We start from the raw sequence: 22,500 nt of genomic DNA on the forward strand, positions 1-22,500 counted from the left end.
GCGCTCCTAGAGACTAAACACACACACACACAGAGAGAGAGACACACACACACACACAGAGAGAGGGAGAGACGCACAGAGAGAGAGAGACACACACACACACACACACAGAGAGAGAGAGACACACACACACACACACACACAGAGAGAGGGAGAGACGCACAGAGAGAGAGAGACACACACACAGAGAGAGAGACACACACACACAGAGAGAGAGAGAGAGAGAGACACACACACACAGAGAGAGAGAGAGACACACACAGAGAGAGAGAGACACACACACACACACACACAGAGAGAGGGAGAGACGCACAGAGAGAGAGAGACACACACACACACAGAGAGAGAGAGACACACACACACACACACACACAGAGAGAGGGAGAGACGCACAGAGAGAGAGAGACACACACACAGAGAGAGAGACACACACACACACAGAGAGAGAGAGAGAGACACACACACACACACACACACACACACACAGAGAGAGAGAGAGAGAGACACACACACACACAGAGAGAGAGAGAGAGAGACACACACACACACTATCAATAACATTTATTAGGAAATAAGATTACAAATAAGACACATTATTATTATTATTATAAAGAAGTATTATTCCGACTGTAATAAAGTCTGTAGTTTTCTGACAGGGTTAGATATGAAATCTCTCATTAAGCTTTTTTTTCCTTCTCTGTTTTTTCCATTAAAATTTTTCTGAATTCCATTATTTTCTGTTTTAATTTTTCTTGACTCCGTTAAACTAACGGTTAAATTACAAATGAAATAATTATATTGAGACAGAAAAGGGTGAAATCAGTATAAATGTAGCTCCAGTTGTATGGAGTAAGAGAACATGCAGAAGTCATATTTAAATAGTCTTCTTTTACTCTGGCTTAATATTCAGAGATACTCGTCCACGTCGTGTGTTGATTTAAGTGTAATCAAAAGAGTACTTTTAATCACTGAATCCAAAACTGAGCAAATTCCTATCATTCTGTGTTACAGAGTAACTTCTGGATCGCTGAGTTAGTGTGATGAGTGTGAGCTTGACCTCGATGACTTTAGCAGCTCCGTCCGTCATGGCCAGAGGACAGGTGTAGAGTCCAGCAGACGGAGCAAACAGGTAGATCTTGCTCATCTGATACACGCGACTGCACACACACACACACACACACACACACACACACGTGAGTCAGTCTTGTGTTCATCTATAACTGTGTGGTTTAGTTCAGATAACATCAAGAGTCTTCAGAGGAGAGTCAGGGCTGCTGAGAGGATCACACACTGTGAGTGTGTGTGTGTGTGTGTGTGTGTGTGTGTCTGACCTCCACTCCCCGTAGGTCCGCTCGTAGCCCGCTGCGACGAGTCCCTCCTGTGCAGAGATGTGTTTGAGGCGTGTCCAGGCGTCGCAGGTGAGGATGCGGTCCACGCGCCGGCCCCAGGCATCATAGTGCTGCAGCACAGGAGGACTCAGCTCACACTGACGACCCAGAGCCTCGATCTCAGAGACCAGCCGCTCGCCGAAGAGCAGGAGATCCTGCTGCAGCTGCTGCTCACACACACACACACACACACACACACACACACACCATCAGCACACACTCCTGCTCACACACACACACACCATCAGCACACACTCCCGCTCTCACACACACACACACACACACACCATCAGCACACACTCCCGCTCTCACACACACACACCATCAGCACACACTCCTGCTCACACACACACACACACCATCAGCACACACTCCTGCTCTCACACACACACACACACACACACCATCAGCACACACTCCTGCTCACACACACACACACACACACACACACCATCAGCACACACTCCCGCTCTCACACACACACACACACACACCATCAGCACACACTCCTGCTCACACACACACACACCATCAGCACACACTCCCGCTCTCACACACACTCACACACACACACACACACAGACACACACACACACCATCAGCACACATTCCTGCTCACACACACACACACCATCAGCACACACTCCTGCTCACACACACACAGACCATCAGCACACACTCCTGCTCTCACACACACACACACACACACACCATCAGCACACACTCCTGCTCACACACACACACACACACACACACACACCATCAGCACACACTCCCGCTCTCACACACACACACACCATCAGCACACACTCCTGCTCACATACACACACACACACACACACCATCAGCACACACTCCTGCTCACATAGACACACACACACAATCAGCACACACTCCTGCTCACACACACACACCATCAGCACACACTCCTGCTCACACACACACACACCATCAGCACACACTCCTGCTCACACACACACACACACACCATCAGCACACACTCCTGCTCACACACACACACACACACACCATCAGCACACACTCCTGCTCACACACACACACACCATCAGCACACACTCCCGCTCTCACACACACACACCATCAGCACACACTCCCGCTCTCACACACACTCACACACCATCAGCACACACTCCCGCTCACACACACACACACACACACACCATCAGCACACACTCCTGCTCAAACACACACACACACACCATCAGCACACACTCCTGCTCACACACACACACACCATCAGCACACACTCCTGCTCACACACACACACACACACACTCACACACCATCAGCACACACTCCTGCTCTCACACACACTCACACACCATCAGCACACACTCCTGCTCACACACACACACACCATCAGCACACACTCCTGCTCACACACACACACACACACACCATCAGCACACACTCCTGCTCACACACACACACACCATCAGCACACACTCCCGCTCTCACACACACACACACCATCAGCACACACTCCCGCTCTCACACACACTCACACACCATCAGCACACACTCCCGCTCTCACACACACTCACACACCATCAGCACACACTCCCGCTCTCACACACACTCACACACCATCAGCACACACTCCTGCTCACACACACACACACCATCAGCACACACTCCTGCTCACACACACACACACCATCAGCACACACTCCTGCTCACACACACACACACCATCAGCACACACTCCTGCTCACACACACACACACACACACACACACATACCATCAGCACACACTCCCGCTCTCACACGCACACACACACACACACACACACCATCAGCACACACTCCTGCTCACACACACACACACACACACACACACACCATCAGCACACATTCCTGCTCACACACACACACACACACACACACCATCAGCACACACTCCTGCTCAAACACACACACACCATCAGCACACACTCCTGCTCACACACACACACACCATCAGCACACACTCCTGCTCACACACACACACACACCATCAGCACACACTCCTGCTCACACACACACACACACACCATCAGCACACACTCCTGCTCACATAGACACACACACACACCATCAGCACACACTCCTGCTCACATAGACACACACACACCATCAGCACACACTCCTGCTCACACACACACACACACCATCAGCACACACTCCTGCTCACACACACACACACACCATCAGCACACACTCCTGCTCACACACACACACACACACACACCATCAGCACACACTCCTGCTCACACACACACACACACACACACCATCAGCACACACTCCTGCTCACATAGACACACACACACCATCAGCACACACTCCTGCTCACACACACACACACCATCAGCACACACTCCTGCTCACACACACACACACCATCAGCACACACTCCTGCTCACACACACACACACACACACACACACACACACCATCAGCACACACTCCTGCTCAAACACACACACACACACACACACACCATCAGCACACACTCCTGCTCACATACACACACACACACACCATCAGCACACACTCCTGCTCTCACACACACACACACACACACACACACCATCAGCACACACTCCCGCTCTCTCACACACACACACACACACACACACCATCAGCACACACTCCTGCTCACACACACACACACACACACACACACACCATGAGCACACACTCCTGCTCACACACACACACACACACACACACACACACACACACACACACACACACACACACACACACCATCAGCACACACTCCTGCTCACACACACACACACACACCATCAGCACACATTCCTGCTCACACACACACACACACACACACACACCATCAGCACACACTCCTGCTCAAACACACACACACCATCAGCACACACTCCTGCTCACACACACACACACCATCAGCACACACTCCTGCTCACACACACACACACACCATCAGCACACACTCCTGCTCACACACACACACACACACCATCAGCACACACTCCTGCTCACATAGACACACACACACACCATCAGCACACACTCCTGCTCACATAGACACACACACACCATCAGCACACACTCCTGCTCACACACACACACACACCATCAGCACACACTCCTGCTCACACACACACACACACCATCAGCACACACTCCTGCTCACACACACACACACACACACACCATCAGCACACACTCCTGCTCACACACACACACACACACACACCATCAGCACACACTCCTGCTCACATAGACACACACACACCATCAGCACACACTCCTGCTCACACACACACACACCATCAGCACACACTCCTGCTCACACACACACACACCATCAGCACACACTCCTGCTCACACACACACACACACACACACACACACACACCATCAGCACACACTCCTGCTCAAACACACACACACACACACACACACCATCAGCACACACTCCTGCTCACATACACACACACACACACCATCAGCACACACTCCTGCTCTCACACACACACACACACACACACACACCATCAGCACACACTCCCGCTCTCTCACACACACACACACACACACACACCATCAGCACACACTCCTGCTCACACACACACACACACACACACACACACCATGAGCACACACTCCTGCTCACACACACACACACACACACACACACACACACACACACACACACACACCATCAGCACACACTCCTGCTCACACACAGACACACACACACCATCAGCACACACTCCTGCTCAAACACACACACACCATCAGCACACACTCCTGCTCACACACACACACACCATCAGCACACATTCCTGCTCACACACACACACACACACACACACCATCAGCACACACTCCTGCTCAAACACACACACACCATCAGCACACACTCCTGCTCACACACACACACACACCATCAGCACACACTCCTGCTCACACACACACACACACACCATCAGCACACACTCCTGCTCACACACACACACACACACCATCAGCACACACTCCTGCTCACATAGACACACACACACACCATCAGCACACACTCCTGCTCACATAGACACACACACACCATCAGCACACACTCCTGCTCACACACACACACACCATCAGCACACACTCCTGCTCACACACACACACACACCATCAGCACACACTCCTGCTCACACACACACACACCATCAGCACACACTCCTGCTCACACACACACACACACACCATCAGCACACACTCCTGCTCACACACACACACACACACACCATCAGCACACACTCCTGCTCACACACACACACACACACACCATCAGCACACACTCCTGCTCACACACACACACACACACACCATCAGCACACACTCCTGCTCACACACACACACACCATCAGCACACACTCCTGCTCAAACACACACACACACACACACACACCATCAGCACACACTCCTGCTCACATACACACACACACACCATCAGCACACACTCCTGCTCACACACACACACACACACCATCAGAACACACTCCTGCTCACACACACACACACACACACACACCATCAGCACACACTCCTGCTCACACACACACACACACACACACACACACCATCAGCACACACTCCTGCTCACACACACACACACACACACACACACACCATCAGCACACACTCCTGCTCACACACACACACACACACACCATCAGCACACACTCCTGCTCACACACACACACACACACACCATCAGCACACACTCCTGCTCAAACACACACACACACACACCATCAGCACACACTCCTGCTCACATAGACACACACACACCATCAGCACACACTCCTGCTCACACACACACACACCATCAGCACACACTCCTGCTCACACACACACACACCATCAGCACACACTCCTGCTCACACACACACACACACACACACACCATCAGCACACACTCCTGCTCAAACACACACACACACACACACCATCAGCACACACTCCTGCTCACATACACACACACACACCATCAGCACACACTCCTGCTCACACACACACACACCATCAGCACACACTCCTGCTCACACACACACACACCATCAGCACACACTCCTGCTCTCACACACACACACACACACACACACCATCAGCACACACTCCTGCTCACACACACACACACACACACACCATCAGCACACACTCCTGCTCAAACACACACACACACACACCATCAGCACACACTCCTGCTCACATAGACACACACACACCATCAGCACACACTCCTGCTCACACACACACACACCATCAGCACACACTCCTGCTCACACACACACACACACCATCAGCACACACTCCTGCTCACACACACACACACCATCAGCACACACTCCTGCTCACACACACACACACACACACCATCAGCACACACTCCTGCTCACACACACACACACACACACACCATCAGCACACACTCCTGCTCAAACACACACACACACACACACACCATCAGCACACACTCCTGCTCAAACACACACACACACACACCATCAGCACACACTCCTGCTCACATAGACACACACACACCATCAGCACACACTCCTGCTCACACACACACACACCATCAGCACACACTCCTGCTCACACACACACACACACCATCAGCACACACTCCTGCTCACACACACACACACCATCAGCACACACTCCTGCTCACACACACACACACACACCATCAGCACACACTCCTGCTCACACACACACACACACACACCATCAGCACACACTCCTGCTCACACACACACACACACACACACCATCAGCACACACTCCTGCTCAAACACACACACACACACACACACCATCAGCACACACTCCTGCTCACATAGACACACACACACCATCAGCACACACTCCTGCTCACATAGACACACACACACCATCAGCACACACTCCTGCTCACACACACACACACACCATCAGCACACACTCCTGCTCACACACACACACACACACACCATCAGCACACACTCCTGCTCACACACACACACACACACACACCATCAGCACACACTCCTGCTCAAACACACACACACACACACCATCAGCACACACTCCTGCTCACATAGACACACACACACCATCAGCACACACTCCTGCTCACACACACACACACCATCAGCACACACTCCTGCTCACACACACACACACACCATCAGCACACACTCCTGCTCACACACACACACACCATCAGCACACACTCCTGCTCACACACACACACACACCATCAGCACACACTCCTGCTCACACACACACACACACACACCATCAGCACACACTCCTGCTCACACACACACACACACACACACCATCAGCACACACTCCTGCTCAAACACACACACACACACACACACCATCAGCACACACTCCTGCTCACATAGACACACACACACCATCAGCACACACTCCTGCTCACACACACACACACCATCAGCACACACTCCTGCTCACACACACACACACACCATCAGCACACACTCCTGCTCACACACACACACACACACACACACACACCATCAGCACACACTCCTGCTCACACCCCCCCCCCCCCCCCCCCCCACACCTACAATTCAGATCAGTGAGGATGCGGTGCACCAGGTCTTCCGGAAGCAGAAAAGGAAAAAAGCACCAGGCCCAGATTGTGTTACACCAGCCTGTCTGAAATCCTGGCCTTTAACTGGATCATCCCAAACTTCCTCCTGCCCAAACTATCTCATCTCTCCGTGCCCACCTCCGTCTGCCAGTGGATCAACAGCTTCCTGACAGACAGGCAGCAGCTAGTGAGGCTGGGAAAATACACATCCAGCACCCGTACAATCAGCACCGGAGCTCCCCAGGGCTGTGTCCTCTCCCCACTGCTCTTCTCCCTGTACACTAATGATTGCACGTCTAAGGACCCCTCTGTCAAGCTCCTGAAGTTTGCAGATGACACCACACTCATCGGCCTCATTCAGGACGGTGACGAGGAGGCTTACAGACAGGAGGTAAAAGAGCTGGCTGTCTGGTGCACTCTCAACAACCTGGAGCTGAACACGCTCAAAACAGTGGAGATGATGGTGGACTTCAGGAGAGACTCCCCTGCACTCCCCCCACTCACCATCATGAACAGCACTGTGACTGCAGTGGAGTCATTCAGGTTCCTGGGCACCACCATCTCTCAGGACCTGAAGTGGGACATTCACATTGACTCCATCGTAAAAAAGGCCCAGCAGAGGTTGTACTTCCTTCGCCAGCTGAGGAAGTTTAACCTGCCACAGGAGCTGCTGAAACAGTTCTACTCCACCATCATTGAATCCATCCTCTGCACTTCAGTAACTGTCTGGTTCAGCTCAGCTTCTAAATCTGACCTCAGAAGACTACAGAGAGTAGTCCGGACTGCTGAGCGAATCATCGGTTCAACTCTCCCATCTATTCAAGAACTGTACTTATCCAGAGTGAGAAAAAGGGCTGTCAAAATCACTCTGGACCCCTCACATCCTGCACACTCCCTCTCTGAACTGTGTCCATCTGGTCGACGCTACAGAGCACTGAGCACCAGAACGACCAGACACAGGACCAGTTTCTTCCCTCAGGCAATCCATCTTATGAACAGCTTATAATAACGGCGAACACACTACACTTTATATTTATATACACATACACTTATTTATCTAATACACATACCGTGTTTTTTGGACTATAAGTCACACCTGAGTATAAGTCGCATCAGTCAAAAAATATGTCATGACGAGGAAAAATACATATATAAGCAGGGTTGGGGAGTAACGGAATACATGTCGCTGTCATTCTGTTGCACTGCGGAGCTTCAATCACGAAAAAACAAATTCCTTGTATGTGTAAATATACCTGGCAATAAAGGTCATTCTGATTCTGATTCATCAGCACACACTCCTGCTCACACACACACACCTGGGGGACGTACCTGCTCAGGTAGGTGGCGCTGCAGGTAGGCCCGGAGCAGTGCATCTTGGGTAAAGGGGTTTGTGAGCAGCGGTCGCTCCTGGAAGAAGTTCCCGATGGCGGAGCGGGAGAACGGCACAGGTGTGTGTGTGTGTGTGTGAGAGTCCGGCTCACTGACGGAGACACTGCTGTGAGACACACTCCTACTGAGCTTGAGCTTGAGCAGAGCCAAGCGCTGACCCCGGAAACACACCTGCACTGCCATCACTGCTGCTTGAGACACACACACACACACAGAGAGAGAGAGAGAGAGAGAGAGAGACACACACACACAGAGAGAGAGAGAGCGAGAGTCACACACACACACACACACACACACAGAGAGAGAGCAAGAGACACACACACACACACACACACAGAGAGAGAGAGAGCGAGAGACACACACACACACACACACACACAGAGAGAGAGAGAGAGAGAGAGAGTAAAAAATGTAAAAACATTTACATGTTTCATTGATTTTAAAAAAGCTTTCGATTCTATTTGGCATGACGGTTTACTGTACAAATTATTACAAATTGGCATTGGTGGAAAAACATTGGATATTATAGAATCCATGTATAAGAAGAGTAAATGTGCGGTCAAGATTGGGAATCTGAGAACAGAGTTCTTCCAGCAGGGTCGTGGAGTGAGGCAGGGGTGTAGTCTGAGCCCAACACTGTTTAACATCTACCCAGGCCTCGCTCTACACCACTCTGAAGTCAAGTGCCTGCTGTATGCAGACGACCTGGTTCTGCTGTCTCCCACAGCCGAGGGTCTCCAGCACAGCCTGGCCCTGCTGGAACAGTACTGTGAGGAGTGGACAAAACCAGGGTCATGGTGTTTCAGAAGAAGGCCAGGTCTCAGGGAAGCAGATATCAGTCCTGGAGCACAGCAGTAGCTACACTTACCTGGGCATCCAGATCTCAGCATCAGGGGGCTTCAGTCTGGCCGTCAAGGCCCTCAATGACAAGGCACGGAGGGCGTTTTATGCCATTAAAGCACGGTTTGGCCAATTAAAACTACCAATTAGAACATGGATTAAATTATATCACGCAATCATCAAACCAATCCTACTGTACGGGAGTGAAATCTGACACTCGATCTGTTCAATATAAAGCCCTCCTCGCCAATGAATCCCCCCCCACAGTGTCTCATCCTCTAAACACACTCGTGCTTCAACTGATGAAGGAAACCCAAACTGAGTCTGACTCCAATCACAACCCCAACATTCAGAAACTAATTGACAAAAATCTGAAGTATAATTATGATGAAAAATTAAAAAATGAATTTGAGCTCCAAACCAAACTCCAGTGTTATTCGGCCCTAAACAGAACCACAAAACTGGCAAACTACTTATCACTCAAGCAATTGAAAGAAAGACAAATCCTTTCCAAATATCGACTCGGTGATCATGATTTGGAAATAGAGATTGGTCGACATAAAAGATCCTGGCTCCCGAGAGAAGAGCGCCGGTGCAAACACTGTGAGCTGAATCAAACAGAGGATGAGAAACACTTCCTTCTGGTCTGTCCCAAATACAGCACTACAAGAGAAACATTCTTCCCACAGTTTGAAGCGTTCAATCCTTCATTCTTGTCTCTAAATGACTCAGAGAAACTACTCTATATACTTGGAGAGAATGAGACAGCAATGACACTAGCTGCTAAATATTTATACACCATACACACCATACGAAAGGGGTAACTGATTGTATTCAACTGTTTTATTTGATATTCTTAATTGTATATAATTACTATTATTAATATTTGAAATATTATCTGCTGTTGTTATTTTTATTGTATTGTATTTTATTGTTATTATATTTTATTCTGTATCTGAATGCTTTGGCAATACTGTAACTCAAATGTCATGCCAATAAAGCAACTTGAACTTGAACTTGAACTTGAGAGAGAGACACACACACACACAGAGAGAGAGAGAGCGAGAGACACACACACACACACACAGAGAGAGACACACACACACACACACACAGAGAGAGAGAGAGCGAGAGACACACACACACACACACAGAGAGAGAGACACACACACACACACAGAGAGAGAGAGAGAGCGAGAGACACACACACACACACACACACACACAGAGAGAGAGAGAGAGAGAGAGAGAGAAAGAGAGAGAGACACACACACAGAGAGAGAGAGAGAGAGAGAGAGAATTGAATTTGAAAAATAACTTTAAATCACAATCATCTTAATACACACAAAACAATAACAAACTGCCAACAGGAAAAAAACAAATTACGGAAAAAAAATTAAATCATCTTCAAAAATGGTACACAAAACTCCCTTGCAACACCAAATCTTCTCAAAAGTAAACAGATCATTCATATTTTTATAAAACTTGTAATCAATCAGCACTCTTGATTTTACCAATGTTAAAAAAGTGTCAATGATGTTTTGCCCATGTTTCTGTTCAATTTTATCCCTTCTAGTAATATATATTGCCATTTTTGCATACCCAATTATAAAATTCAGTAACTGACAAATGTACTTATTTTTTTTACTATATTTAAACCCCAAAATAAACACAGTTTCCGTAAACAATTCATTAAAACCACAAAAACATTTTTCTAAATCTAGCACATTGTACGAATGCATGAAAAATTGTTTCTCTTTGTAAACAGAAGGGACAATCATCATTAACTTCCACATTTAAAATCGAAACAAAAGAATTAACCGCTAAAATTCCATGAAGAATTCTCCATTGCAAATCCCCAACCTTTTTTGATAATGGCGGTTTATATAGTACTCTCCATTCTGGTTTTTCATTTTCCTTTAAGCAAAAAAAAGATCTCCATGGTGTATCTGTTTTTCTTGCCAAATGATTCTTATTAAAACCCATTACACAGGCTCCATACAGTATTTTTCCTCTAGTAGATATTACGTCCAACCACTGGGAGTCCCAAGTTTTAAAAGGAAAACCATTAAAACCATCCAACTTTGGTGAGATCATCAAACAAGGGAAAAAATCACTTTCATCAGGAATGGACACTCCAGAAAAATAATCTTTCAACATTAAAACCTCTTCTGTTGTGAAGATAGACTTTAACTTAGCTAAAAACATTGCAACTAATCGAACAGATTTAATGCCTAAAAAATCAGCTACTTTAACAGCATTGTCCAATTTCTCTCCAGCTATGTCCAGCAAATGTCTTAAAATAATCACTTTTGATTCTTTAAGCTTAAAACCACAATTATTGTCATTCACATCGAGCCGAGCCCCAAGAATTAAAGGTTCCTCCAGAAGCCAGTGAAGTGAGTACGGGTTTTCAGATTTCTGAATATAAAAGAGACTCCAAACTTTAAAAAGACTCTTATAAAAGGTGGAAAAACAGACAAGTCCATTTTTAAAGGGTTTAGTAGAAACAGATGTTTGTTTAGTCCGAGACCTCCAAAGCTTTGCAAGACTATGTGGGCCATTACCCTCCAGCTGACATCTGATGCACCGTCTATAAGTCTCTGCAGAAACTGCAAACGAAAAGCAGCAGTTCTGCTCTGTAAATGAATCAGTCCTTGTCCTCCTCCTTCTTTCGGTAGGTAAAGAACACTCTGCCGAATCCAGTGTAATTTATCCCAGAAAAAGTCTACAATAATCGCTTGTATTTTCATTAGAAGTTGAGGAGGAGGATCAACACACGCCAACTTATGCCACAGTGAAGACGCGACCAGGTTGTTGATCACAAGAATGCGTCCTCTATATGACATTTTAGGGAGCAGCCACTTCCATTTTTCCAAACGTCCTTTGATTTTTTCAACAACTCCTTCCCAATTCTTTTGTTGAGTCGTGTCATCACCTAAAAAAACTCCCAAATATTTTAAACCACCTTCACCCCAGACCAAACCTTCTGGTATTTTTGGTTTACCATTTTTCCATTTACCAACCAAAAGTGTTTCACATTTCTTCCAATTCACTTTTGCCGAAGATACAACAGTGAAATCATTAATCAGATTAAATAAACTTTGCACATCTTTTTGTCCACTTACAAACACCATTACATCGTCAGCATAAGCAGATAAACATATATTTTTTCTACAGTTAGGCAAATGTAATCCATCGATTTTTTCCCTTATTTTTTGTAATAAAGGTTCGATGGCCAAGGCATACAACATTCCAGATAGAGAGCACCCTTGTCTTACACCTCTTTTAACCTGAAATGGAGCACATAAACCGCCATTAATCTTCAATACACTTTCAATTTCACTATAGAGTACCTGGACCATCATAATAAAATCTTTTTTTAAACCAAACGCTGCTAAAGTTTTCCACAAATAGGGGTGCTCAACCCTATCAAAAGCTTTCTCTTGGTCCAGTGTAATCATTCCAAAATCCAAATCCAGCAATTTTGACACCTCGAAAGCATCACGAACTAAAGAGATGTTATCAACAATGGATCTGCGCGGAATACAGTAAGACTGGTCTGGATGTATTACTTGCCTTATTACTTCGGCCAATCTGTTTGCCAAAGCCTTAGAGAGCAGTTTATAATCACAACAAAGAAGTGATACAGGGCGCCAGTTCTTTATGTCTGTCAAGTCTCCTTTCTTTGGTATTAGCGTTATCACTGCTCTCCTGCAGCTCAACGGCAACATACCTTTTGCCAGACTATCACTCAGCACCTGTAACAAATCCGCTCCCATCTCTGCCCAGAAGGACTTGTAAAAGTCAATTGGAAGGCCGTCAATCCCAGGAGCTTTTCCCGACTCCATGTCATGAAGGGCCTTATATAACTCTCCCAGACTAAGCCCACCTGAAAGAGCCACATTACCTTCTTCTGACATCTTTGGTAGGGAATTAAAAAAATTACTGTCCTCATCACCTTCTATTACACACTCACTTCTATACAAATCTTTGTAAAAATCAACTGCTCTCTTTCGTATATCACTAGGGTTCAACAAAAATTGACCCTCTTCCGATCGCAAGGCTTTAACCAATCTCTTCTGCCCATTTTTTTTCTCTAAACAGAAAAAAATTTTTGACGGTGCATCCATATGATTTATATTTTGGAATCTTGATCTGACCAATGCGCCCTGTGTTCTGTATTCCAGCAGATCCGCTAACTGAGCTTTCTTTTTAAAAAATAGTTCCCAATGATTACTTGTCCCAGTTGATTCAGCTATTTTTTGACACTCACTTAATTCATTCTCCAAAGTTTCCAGAGATCTTTTAAACTCTATAGTGACGTTGCGAGTGTATTGTTGACAAAACTGTCTAATTTTAACTTTACCAATGTCCCACCACTGTTGTATTGATCTAAAATTAGTCTTTGATTTTCTATAATTCTGCCAAAAATATTTAAAAGAATCTCTAAAAAAACTATCATTCAATAAAGAAATATTGAAATGCCAATAGGCACTGCTAGGTTTGAATGAATCTAAAATAAAATTACATTGTACCATACTATGATCAGAAAAACCTATTGGGGTTATAGAGCAATTCTTGAAAATATTAAACTGATGAGTAAAACCATACAACCTATCTAATCTGGCAAGGGAAACCATGTTTTCCCTCACATGAACCCATGTATATTGTCTTATATTTCCGTTTAATTGTCTCCAAATATCACAAAGATCAAACTTCTTAATGAAATGAATAAGACGTTTCTGAGACAACAAATGGGGTTCTACGTGGTTCCTATCCATCATATTTTCTGTGCAATTAAAATCTCCCCCCAAAAACAAATATTCCTCTTCCGAGCAATTTTGTAAAGTAGTACCCAATAAGTCTAGGAACAACAATCTTTCCATAGGGACTGTTGGAGCATAAATACAGATTATAATTAAAATATAACTTTCATAGACAGCTCTGATTTTTATTAGTCTTCCTTTCACAACTTCATCAATAACGTAAGAAATTGGATTAAAACTCTTAGAAAAAATTACTGCAACTCCTGCACTTATCGAAGTGTTATGGCTTAAAACAGTCAGCCCTTCAAATTCTTTTTCCCAATCTGCTGCATTCCCCCCGTCACTATGTGTTTCTTGTAACAATAAAATATCAAGATTCTTCTGTTTCATTAATTCATTTATCATTCCTCTTTTCTTAAAGTCTCTAGCACCATTTACATTCAGGGTTGCTAGACGAACTTCACTCATGACAGAGAGGAGAAAAAAAAGCCCCCAAAAAACCACACTCATTAATGTGGAACATGAGCTTAACTTATTCAACATCATTCTTGAGTTTCTCTACATTCCTCACCAATTTTTTTAAACGATAAACTTCTTTATTTGTGAAGCAACCTTCAGCCATTAAATTCCTCGTTTTCTCCACAAACTGTGTTACATTAGGGAAATACTCTTGTACACACACCCCTCTCTTGTTCTTCGTTGACTTAAGGAATAATTTGATCTCTTCAGCATCATAGCTACGAACAGAGAAATCACTCAGAGACAACGCCACACTAGAATCTGATGATTCACCTTCACTTTCTGTTTCATTATCATCGCTACCAAATAAGTCAGCTTTCTTCACAACTTTCTTATTTTGAGACTTATCACTCATTTTTCTTTTTTGAGGTGTTTTGAACAATTCTGTTCCTGTCTCCATCTCCACTTCCACACAATCAATTCCACTCTTAGCCTGATTAACATCAGTCCCAGTAGTACCACCTTCTCTTTCTTTTTCAGGAAGTTTTGATTGTTTTACATCAGATATCATATCAATTTTGTCTTTCTTTTCTGAATCTATACCAGTCACATCAACAGTTTTTATTCCAGCTAACTTCTTGGAAATCACCACAGTCTCCTTATTGTGGTCACCTTGCACCTCTGAGCTCAGTGAAACTATACCAGCTTCTCTACTCGTGCTTGGATTGGAGACCATGTCTCCTTTCTCAGTGACTTTCTTTTCTGAGCAGTTACGAATTAGGTGACCCGTTTTTCCACAAGAAAAGCACCTGGTTTTAGCAGTTGTTACAAAAATGATGTAATCAAATTCATCAGCCTTAAAACTAAGTTTAAGATCCAATTCCTCATCATCCTGAATTATCATGTACGCAAATCTCCTGAACGACACAATATGTTTCAAAAGGGGAGAATCCGTGCTAATCGGGATTTTTTTAATTGGGGATACCAATTTTCCATATCGTGATAAAGCTTCTGTTATTATTTCGTCACTGAGAAAGGGGGGAACATTAGATAAGGTGACCCTCTTAGAAGGTAGTGAAAGGGGAAGAACAGGAACAAACTCGCCACTAATTACAATCCCACGCTCAACTACTTCATTCACCTTTTCAACATTACTAAGAAAAATCACCGTAGCGTTATTCATTCTCGATGCGGATAGAATACAATCATGTCCTACAACTTCGCCTATCGCTAAACAAATGTCCTCTACACTCGCCGCCAACGCCACTTTGACCGCATTGCGTCGCGTGAGTGTAGACAAAACCTGTGTAGCTGGGCTCGTCATGCTTCTCCCGGTAAAGACCGGTAGCACGCGGCCCAAACCACACCAAAAAAACAACCACAAACAAACAAACAAACAAACAAAGAAAAAAAGGCGGAAAAAGCAAAGATTTTTAGACACAAAAATCCACTTCACTCACCACACTCTCAATACCCCACACAAGCGCTCAAAAACACCCACACATTTACTCACGCAAACCGCTCTCCTCCACGCACCTGCACCTGCACCCACACCCTCGCGCAACAGTCACACCGGAAAGTGAGACAGAGAGAGAGAGAGAGAGAGAGAGAGAGAGAGAGAGAGACACACACACACACAGAGAGAGACACACACACACACACAGAGAGAGAGAGAGACACACACACACACACAGAGAGAGAGAGAGAGAGAGAGAGAGAGAGAGACACACACACACACACACACACACACACACACACAGAGAGAAACACACACACACAGAGAGAGACACACGCACACACACACACACACACAGAGAGAGAGACACACGCACACACGCACACACACACAGAGAGAGAGACACACACACACACACACAGAGACAGAGACACACGCACACAGAGAGACACACACACACACACAGAGAGAGAGACACACACACACACAGAGAGAGACACACACACACACACAGAGAGAGACACACACACACACACACACAGTGTTATAGTTGAGACCAGCTCATTTGAGTCCGAGTCCAGACCGAGATCAGACAGATTGGACCTAAAGAAATCTTCGAGAGTATGTGAAATGTTTGGTGGAAACAATAAAATTGGTACCATACTCAATCAGTATATCAAATATAACATGGCATGTACACTGTATTTTATTTACACACACTCTTTGTGGCTCTTTTATGCAAACTGAATAATAGATGATGTGTTAGTGTGTTAATGAGTCCTAACGTTACGGTAACATCTCACGTCACAAGAAAATCCCCAATCATTTAACATGTCAATCATACATCAATTTAAATAAATATTAACATACAGTAACAATCATGAAATATTTTGTTTGGGACTGGAGTGGACTCGGGAATAAGTCCGATGTTGCAATTGAACAATTATAACTAAGGTTAAATGATTATAATTGCTTCAATGTTTGTGATCGTTTGTTGTTTGCCTTTACTATATATTCAAATGAACTACATTACCCATGAGCAGTGGCGCGAGAGAGCAGGAAGTGGGAGGAGCCAGAGCGGCAGTCTGTGTCTTGGCTCTACGGCTGTTTTGTTATGTTTTTCAATGTGATTTGTTTTGTCATCAAAATTTCTTGTTTCAGTGAAGTTTCCTGTAAAGCTGAGATGACGCCGCTTTCATTATTTTGCTCCAAACTATTTCATCCGATTCCTAATATGTTCTAGTCCGAGTTAATACAGAGTCAAAATGCACACGAGTCCATGACAAGACCAAGACCATTAAAATACGGTCTCGAGGGCCTGTACCATGAAACTAGATTAGCTGGCTAGCCAGGTATGTTTCAGGTTAGTTTGCACCAATACTGGGTTTTAGGTACCACATAAGTGGCTTGGCTTTTAGCGGCATTCATTGCCATAGTAAGATACTCAGCATGGCTAACATGATCTCAGACTGAAGCTGGACCAATCAGATGTGAGAGATGTGACACATGTTTGACACAAAGTCACTCCAGTTTATCTTGCTCCAAATTAAAGGTCACTAATGCTAAAAAAAAAAAAAAAAAAAAGAAGTATGGCTTTAATGATAATTTCATTTATCATTTTATGATTTATATAATAATATTATAATGAATAAATATTAATGTATACAGATAATGTAATATAAATAAGCTGTAGTATCAAAAGATTGCACTATTTAAAAAATAAAACAATCTGACCTTACAGGTTCGAGTCTCTATCCACTTGTCACTGCACCGATAGAGAGAGATTATTTATTTTATTTGTCCTCCTTCATTTTTCATATGATGTTTTAATTTGTCATATTCTTAACCTTTAGCAAAACCTTTAACCTTTAGTTTTGAATCTTGTGGGAAGTAAATCAAACTTGCTTGGTGTTACAAGGCTCGTGATTGGTTGTTTGCCAGTGATGTCACACATTCATGTGCACGCGCTCCACAAACTCAGGATCAAAGCCTGAATTGACAAAGAAAGTTTATGAACAGCATCATGGTACCAACAAAGCCGGATTGGAGAGGTTTGGTTTGTCAACTAGAAACTAATCCTGTTACTCTGAATTTGTTCAGCTACCATCATGATACAGGCCCGAGTCTCAAGTACTTAACACTACACAGACACACACACTCACATATTTTCTGAAAATTCCCCTAATTAAAATGAGCCAAATTATACATTAATCTGTCATGTAGATCTGAAAATATCATGGCATCAAGATATCATATTCTCATGGTTTTATATCTTTATTATTTCATTAAACATGCTCTGATTGTGGAAAATGGTTGAAATCCAAACAATCCTTTATGATCTTTCATGTGTAAACAATACTTCTCTCTCTCTCTCTCTCTCTCTCTCTCTATATATATCATTTTGAAACTGGAGTGTAGCTGTGTATTTGTTCCATGTACTCTAAAATGTCTGAAACATCAAACAGCTCAGATAGTCATGTGTCAAGTAAATTATAAACTAGTTATTTAGTTATTGTAATAATATTAATTCTGCAGTAACTAGTAGTGTAACAAATTACTAATAATATTTCAGTAATAATTTTACGTGTTGTTTACGTGTGAAATACGCGTATTTAACCTGTTGTTGACGCATTAAAAATTCACCAGTTTTTGTCCCTTTTGGCCTTCCATATATTTGGACAATCAGTATCCCTCTGAAGAGTCTGTGATCTGTGAACTCTCACCTACTAACATTCAGCGGCTTCACTCCTCTCTCTTAACCTTTATACCGACATATTTGAAGAAAAATGACCATAAAACACAGCAAACGTAACTTACACAAACAAATCACACAAAACTTTGAACAAGTGCAGACAATTCTCAAAAAGAAACTAAAAGTGCACTGCATCTCACACGTGCGCTATATCTCCGCGTATTCGCGCTGACTTCAGCTGTGTTTGTATCTTATTTTTAGTATATTTGAGCAGCTCACCGATCCTGAGTGTTCCGCGTTGCAAGACAGCACAAACCCGAAACCACTGACTCGGATCCGATTCATTCAGGGAGTCGACTCTTTCGAAGTGAACGACACGAGTCCGGCGCATGCGCGGTTCACCTACTGTGAGTGTCGCCAGACTGCAATTCTTCATCTGAATACTGTAATGTGAAGTGTAGCAAACACTCCGTCGGTCCAGATTTACTTGATTAAACATCATAGAGCCACTATTCAGATCACTGATTAATGACGTATGCTATTTACAGAGTAGATGAGATGCTAAAGATCTAGTAACAGTGGCCTAATAATGCACCAGAGAACCATCAGAACATTGTTCCATTTCTACTAGAACACAAGCATGAAACAGTCTAAACGTACCTGCCATAAAGCATGTAAAGACAAGGTTAATGAAGGACACGAGGCGTCAGAGTCGTCACAATGCATTTAATGCATCTTCATGCAGCGTGAAGCGAGCACATGCTAGATACCAACCCAAGCAGAGCAGACAGCACATACAACTCTTACACATCAGTTCACCTGAAAAAGAGCATTACCATTTACGAATATACTTGATACAAAATGTAGAAATGGAGGTTGATGCTGAAATAAAGATGGAGGTAATAAGTGCGCTCTTCTGGTCCTGAGGTCACTGAGGTCTCTGATGAGGTCATGAAGACATGTACAACACATCAAACACTGAAACACACCTCACACGCAGAACTGGGCCTGACCGCAGTGTGAGGCGCTCGATGAGGTCTGTGTGTGTGTGTGTGTGTGTGAGGTTATCTGGGTTAGAGAGGAGAGAGAGAGAGAGAGAGAGAGAGAGAGAGAGTGTGTGTGTGTGTGTGAGGTTATCTGGGTTAGAGAGGAGAGAGAGAGAGAGAGAGAGAGAGAGAGAGTGTGTGTGTGTGTTTATTTGTTTATTTATTTATTTATGTGTGTGTGTGAGGTTATCTGGGTTAGAGAAGGAAGAAAGGAAGAGAGAGAGAGAGAGAGAGAGAGAGAGAGAGTGTGTGTGTGAGAGAGAGAGAGAGAGAGAGAGAGAGTGTGTGTGTGTGTGTGTGTGTGTGTGTTAAAGCTCCTGGGATTCAGTCTGATTGTTTCTCCTCTCCTCACTCGTCTCTAGGAGGCGGAGCCGGGTGCGCTGGCCCCGCCCTGCTGCAGCTGATTGGTGGGTGGTTTGGGGGGCGTGTGGTGCTGCAGGGCGTGTCTCTCCAGCAGTGTGCGGTGGGTGAAGGCGCGGTGACACACGCTGCAGGTGAAGGTGCGCTCCACCCGGTGTGTGCGCATGTGAACGTTCAGAGAGCTCTTCTGCGTGAAGCGCTTGCTGCAGACGGAGCACTGGAACGCACGCACACCCGTGTGCACCACCATGTGCTTCAGCAGATAGTCACGCAGAGAGAACGAGCGCCAGCAGATGCTGCACTGATGCGGCTTCTGACCTGCACACACACACACACACGTTCAGTCTTCATACACAGGCAGATTTAACACACTGCAGAAGTGAAGCACAAGGGCACTGGTTTAGTAACGCTGCCGGTTCAGAGAGCAGCAGATTAAATCTGATTCATAATCAATTCAGCGGTTCTCTGGAGTGTGTGTGTGTGTGTGTGTGTGTGTGACCTGTGCTACACCTGAACTACTCTGGTGTCGGGGTCACTGGGGGCGTACCGGAGTGGATGAACATGTGCTTGCTGTAGTTCTTGCGGGAGCGCAGTGACTTTCCGCAGTGACTGCAGTCGAAGGACGTCTCGGAGCCCTGTGGGGTGAAGCTCGTCCCCGCGAGGCATGCTGGGGTGGAGGGGGGCGGGGCCGGGGTCAGGGAGGCAGGGGGCGGAGCCTGCTGGCACTCAGCCAGGTTGTCGATCACCATGGGTCCGCCCACAAAGAAGGAGGGCTGCTGTGATTCGCTGGCAGGGAACTGGAAAAGCATCTGAGGACACAGACAGACAGACAGCTGTTAACAGATGGCAGTGTCACGCTCCTCCTGACTGTGACGAGGTGCGTCAGACCTGACTGTTGAGGTTCTGGGAGCCCGGCGCTGGAGGAGAGAGGGGCTTGTTACCCCGACCGCGAGGGTTTGAGCCCAGAGACGCCTGCGGATCCGCCTGAGACCAGAAACCGCTCGAGAACACGGCCGAGTCCTCGTAGAACCCCCCCTGAAACACACAGTCTAACAATTTATTCAAGTCACTTACAAGGACATAAATATTATAGATGCAGTTCAATAAAGATCATGGACCAGTGACATACAGCAGGTTTTCACTATATTAAGCACACACACACACACACACACACACCCACACGTGTGGGAAAGAAACAGAGCGTATCAGTTACTGTCACATACCGTATTTTTCGGACTATAAGTCGCACCTGAGTATAAGTCGCATCAGTCCAAAAATATGAACTTAGTTTAACAAAATCCAAGAGCAAGAACAGATACTGGTAATGTGTAGAGGCAAGTGTTCAGCGGTACACAATAGTACACAGAACCACAGGCTGAATATGTATGTTAAGATAACACATTAACAGTTAGCTACACAACAGTATGAACAGGACAGAATTAACACAAGAA

General features: G+C 45.3%; 2 protein-coding genes across 10 annotated transcripts in view; both read right to left on the reverse strand.

The window, feature by feature from the left end:
• Positions 1 to 20,018, reverse strand: part of LOC127949447 (acyl-CoA dehydrogenase family member 11) — a 40,107-nt gene extending 20,089 nt beyond the window's left edge. For 7 of the 9 annotated variants that reach the window (XM_052546759.1, XM_052546757.1, XM_052546758.1 and 4 more), the window contains exons 1-5: positions 10,296 to 11,283; positions 9,368 to 9,615; positions 1,332 to 1,555; positions 1,058 to 1,157; positions 1 to 13 (exon numbers count right to left, since the gene is read on the reverse strand). The exon at positions 1 to 13 is cut by the window's left edge and continues 99 nt beyond it. In XM_052546759.1, the coding sequence (XP_052402719.1) occupies positions 1 to 13; positions 1,058 to 1,157; positions 1,332 to 1,555; positions 9,368 to 9,615; positions 10,296 to 10,317 (607 nt within the window). In that variant the 5' untranslated portion in view covers positions 10,318 to 11,283. Of the gene's footprint in view, positions 14 to 1,057; positions 1,158 to 1,331; positions 1,556 to 9,367; positions 9,619 to 10,295; positions 11,284 to 19,922 lie in introns of those variants that run through there. The other 2 variants (XM_052546760.1, XM_052546761.1) reach the window with 2 other exon arrangements.
• A 336-nt stretch (positions 20,019 to 20,354) lies between these two features.
• The window catches only part of LOC127949452 (zinc finger and BTB domain-containing protein 45-like), a 5,513-nt gene continuing 3,367 nt past the window's right edge, over positions 20,355 to 22,500 (reverse strand). Inside the window, exons 4-6 of the mRNA XM_052546771.1 lie at positions 21,938 to 22,084; positions 21,597 to 21,858; positions 20,355 to 21,367 (exon numbers count right to left, since the gene is read on the reverse strand). Of these exons, the coding sequence (XP_052402731.1) occupies positions 21,048 to 21,367; positions 21,597 to 21,858; positions 21,938 to 22,084 (729 nt within the window). The 3' untranslated portion in view covers positions 20,355 to 21,047. The remainder of the gene's footprint in view (positions 21,368 to 21,596; positions 21,859 to 21,937; positions 22,085 to 22,500) is intronic.

The sequence above is a fragment of the Carassius gibelio genome, chromosome B1, assembly GCF_023724105.1.
Source record: "Carassius gibelio isolate Cgi1373 ecotype wild population from Czech Republic chromosome B1, carGib1.2-hapl.c, whole genome shotgun sequence".
Lineage (NCBI taxonomy): Eukaryota > Metazoa > Chordata > Actinopteri > Cypriniformes > Cyprinidae > Carassius > Carassius gibelio.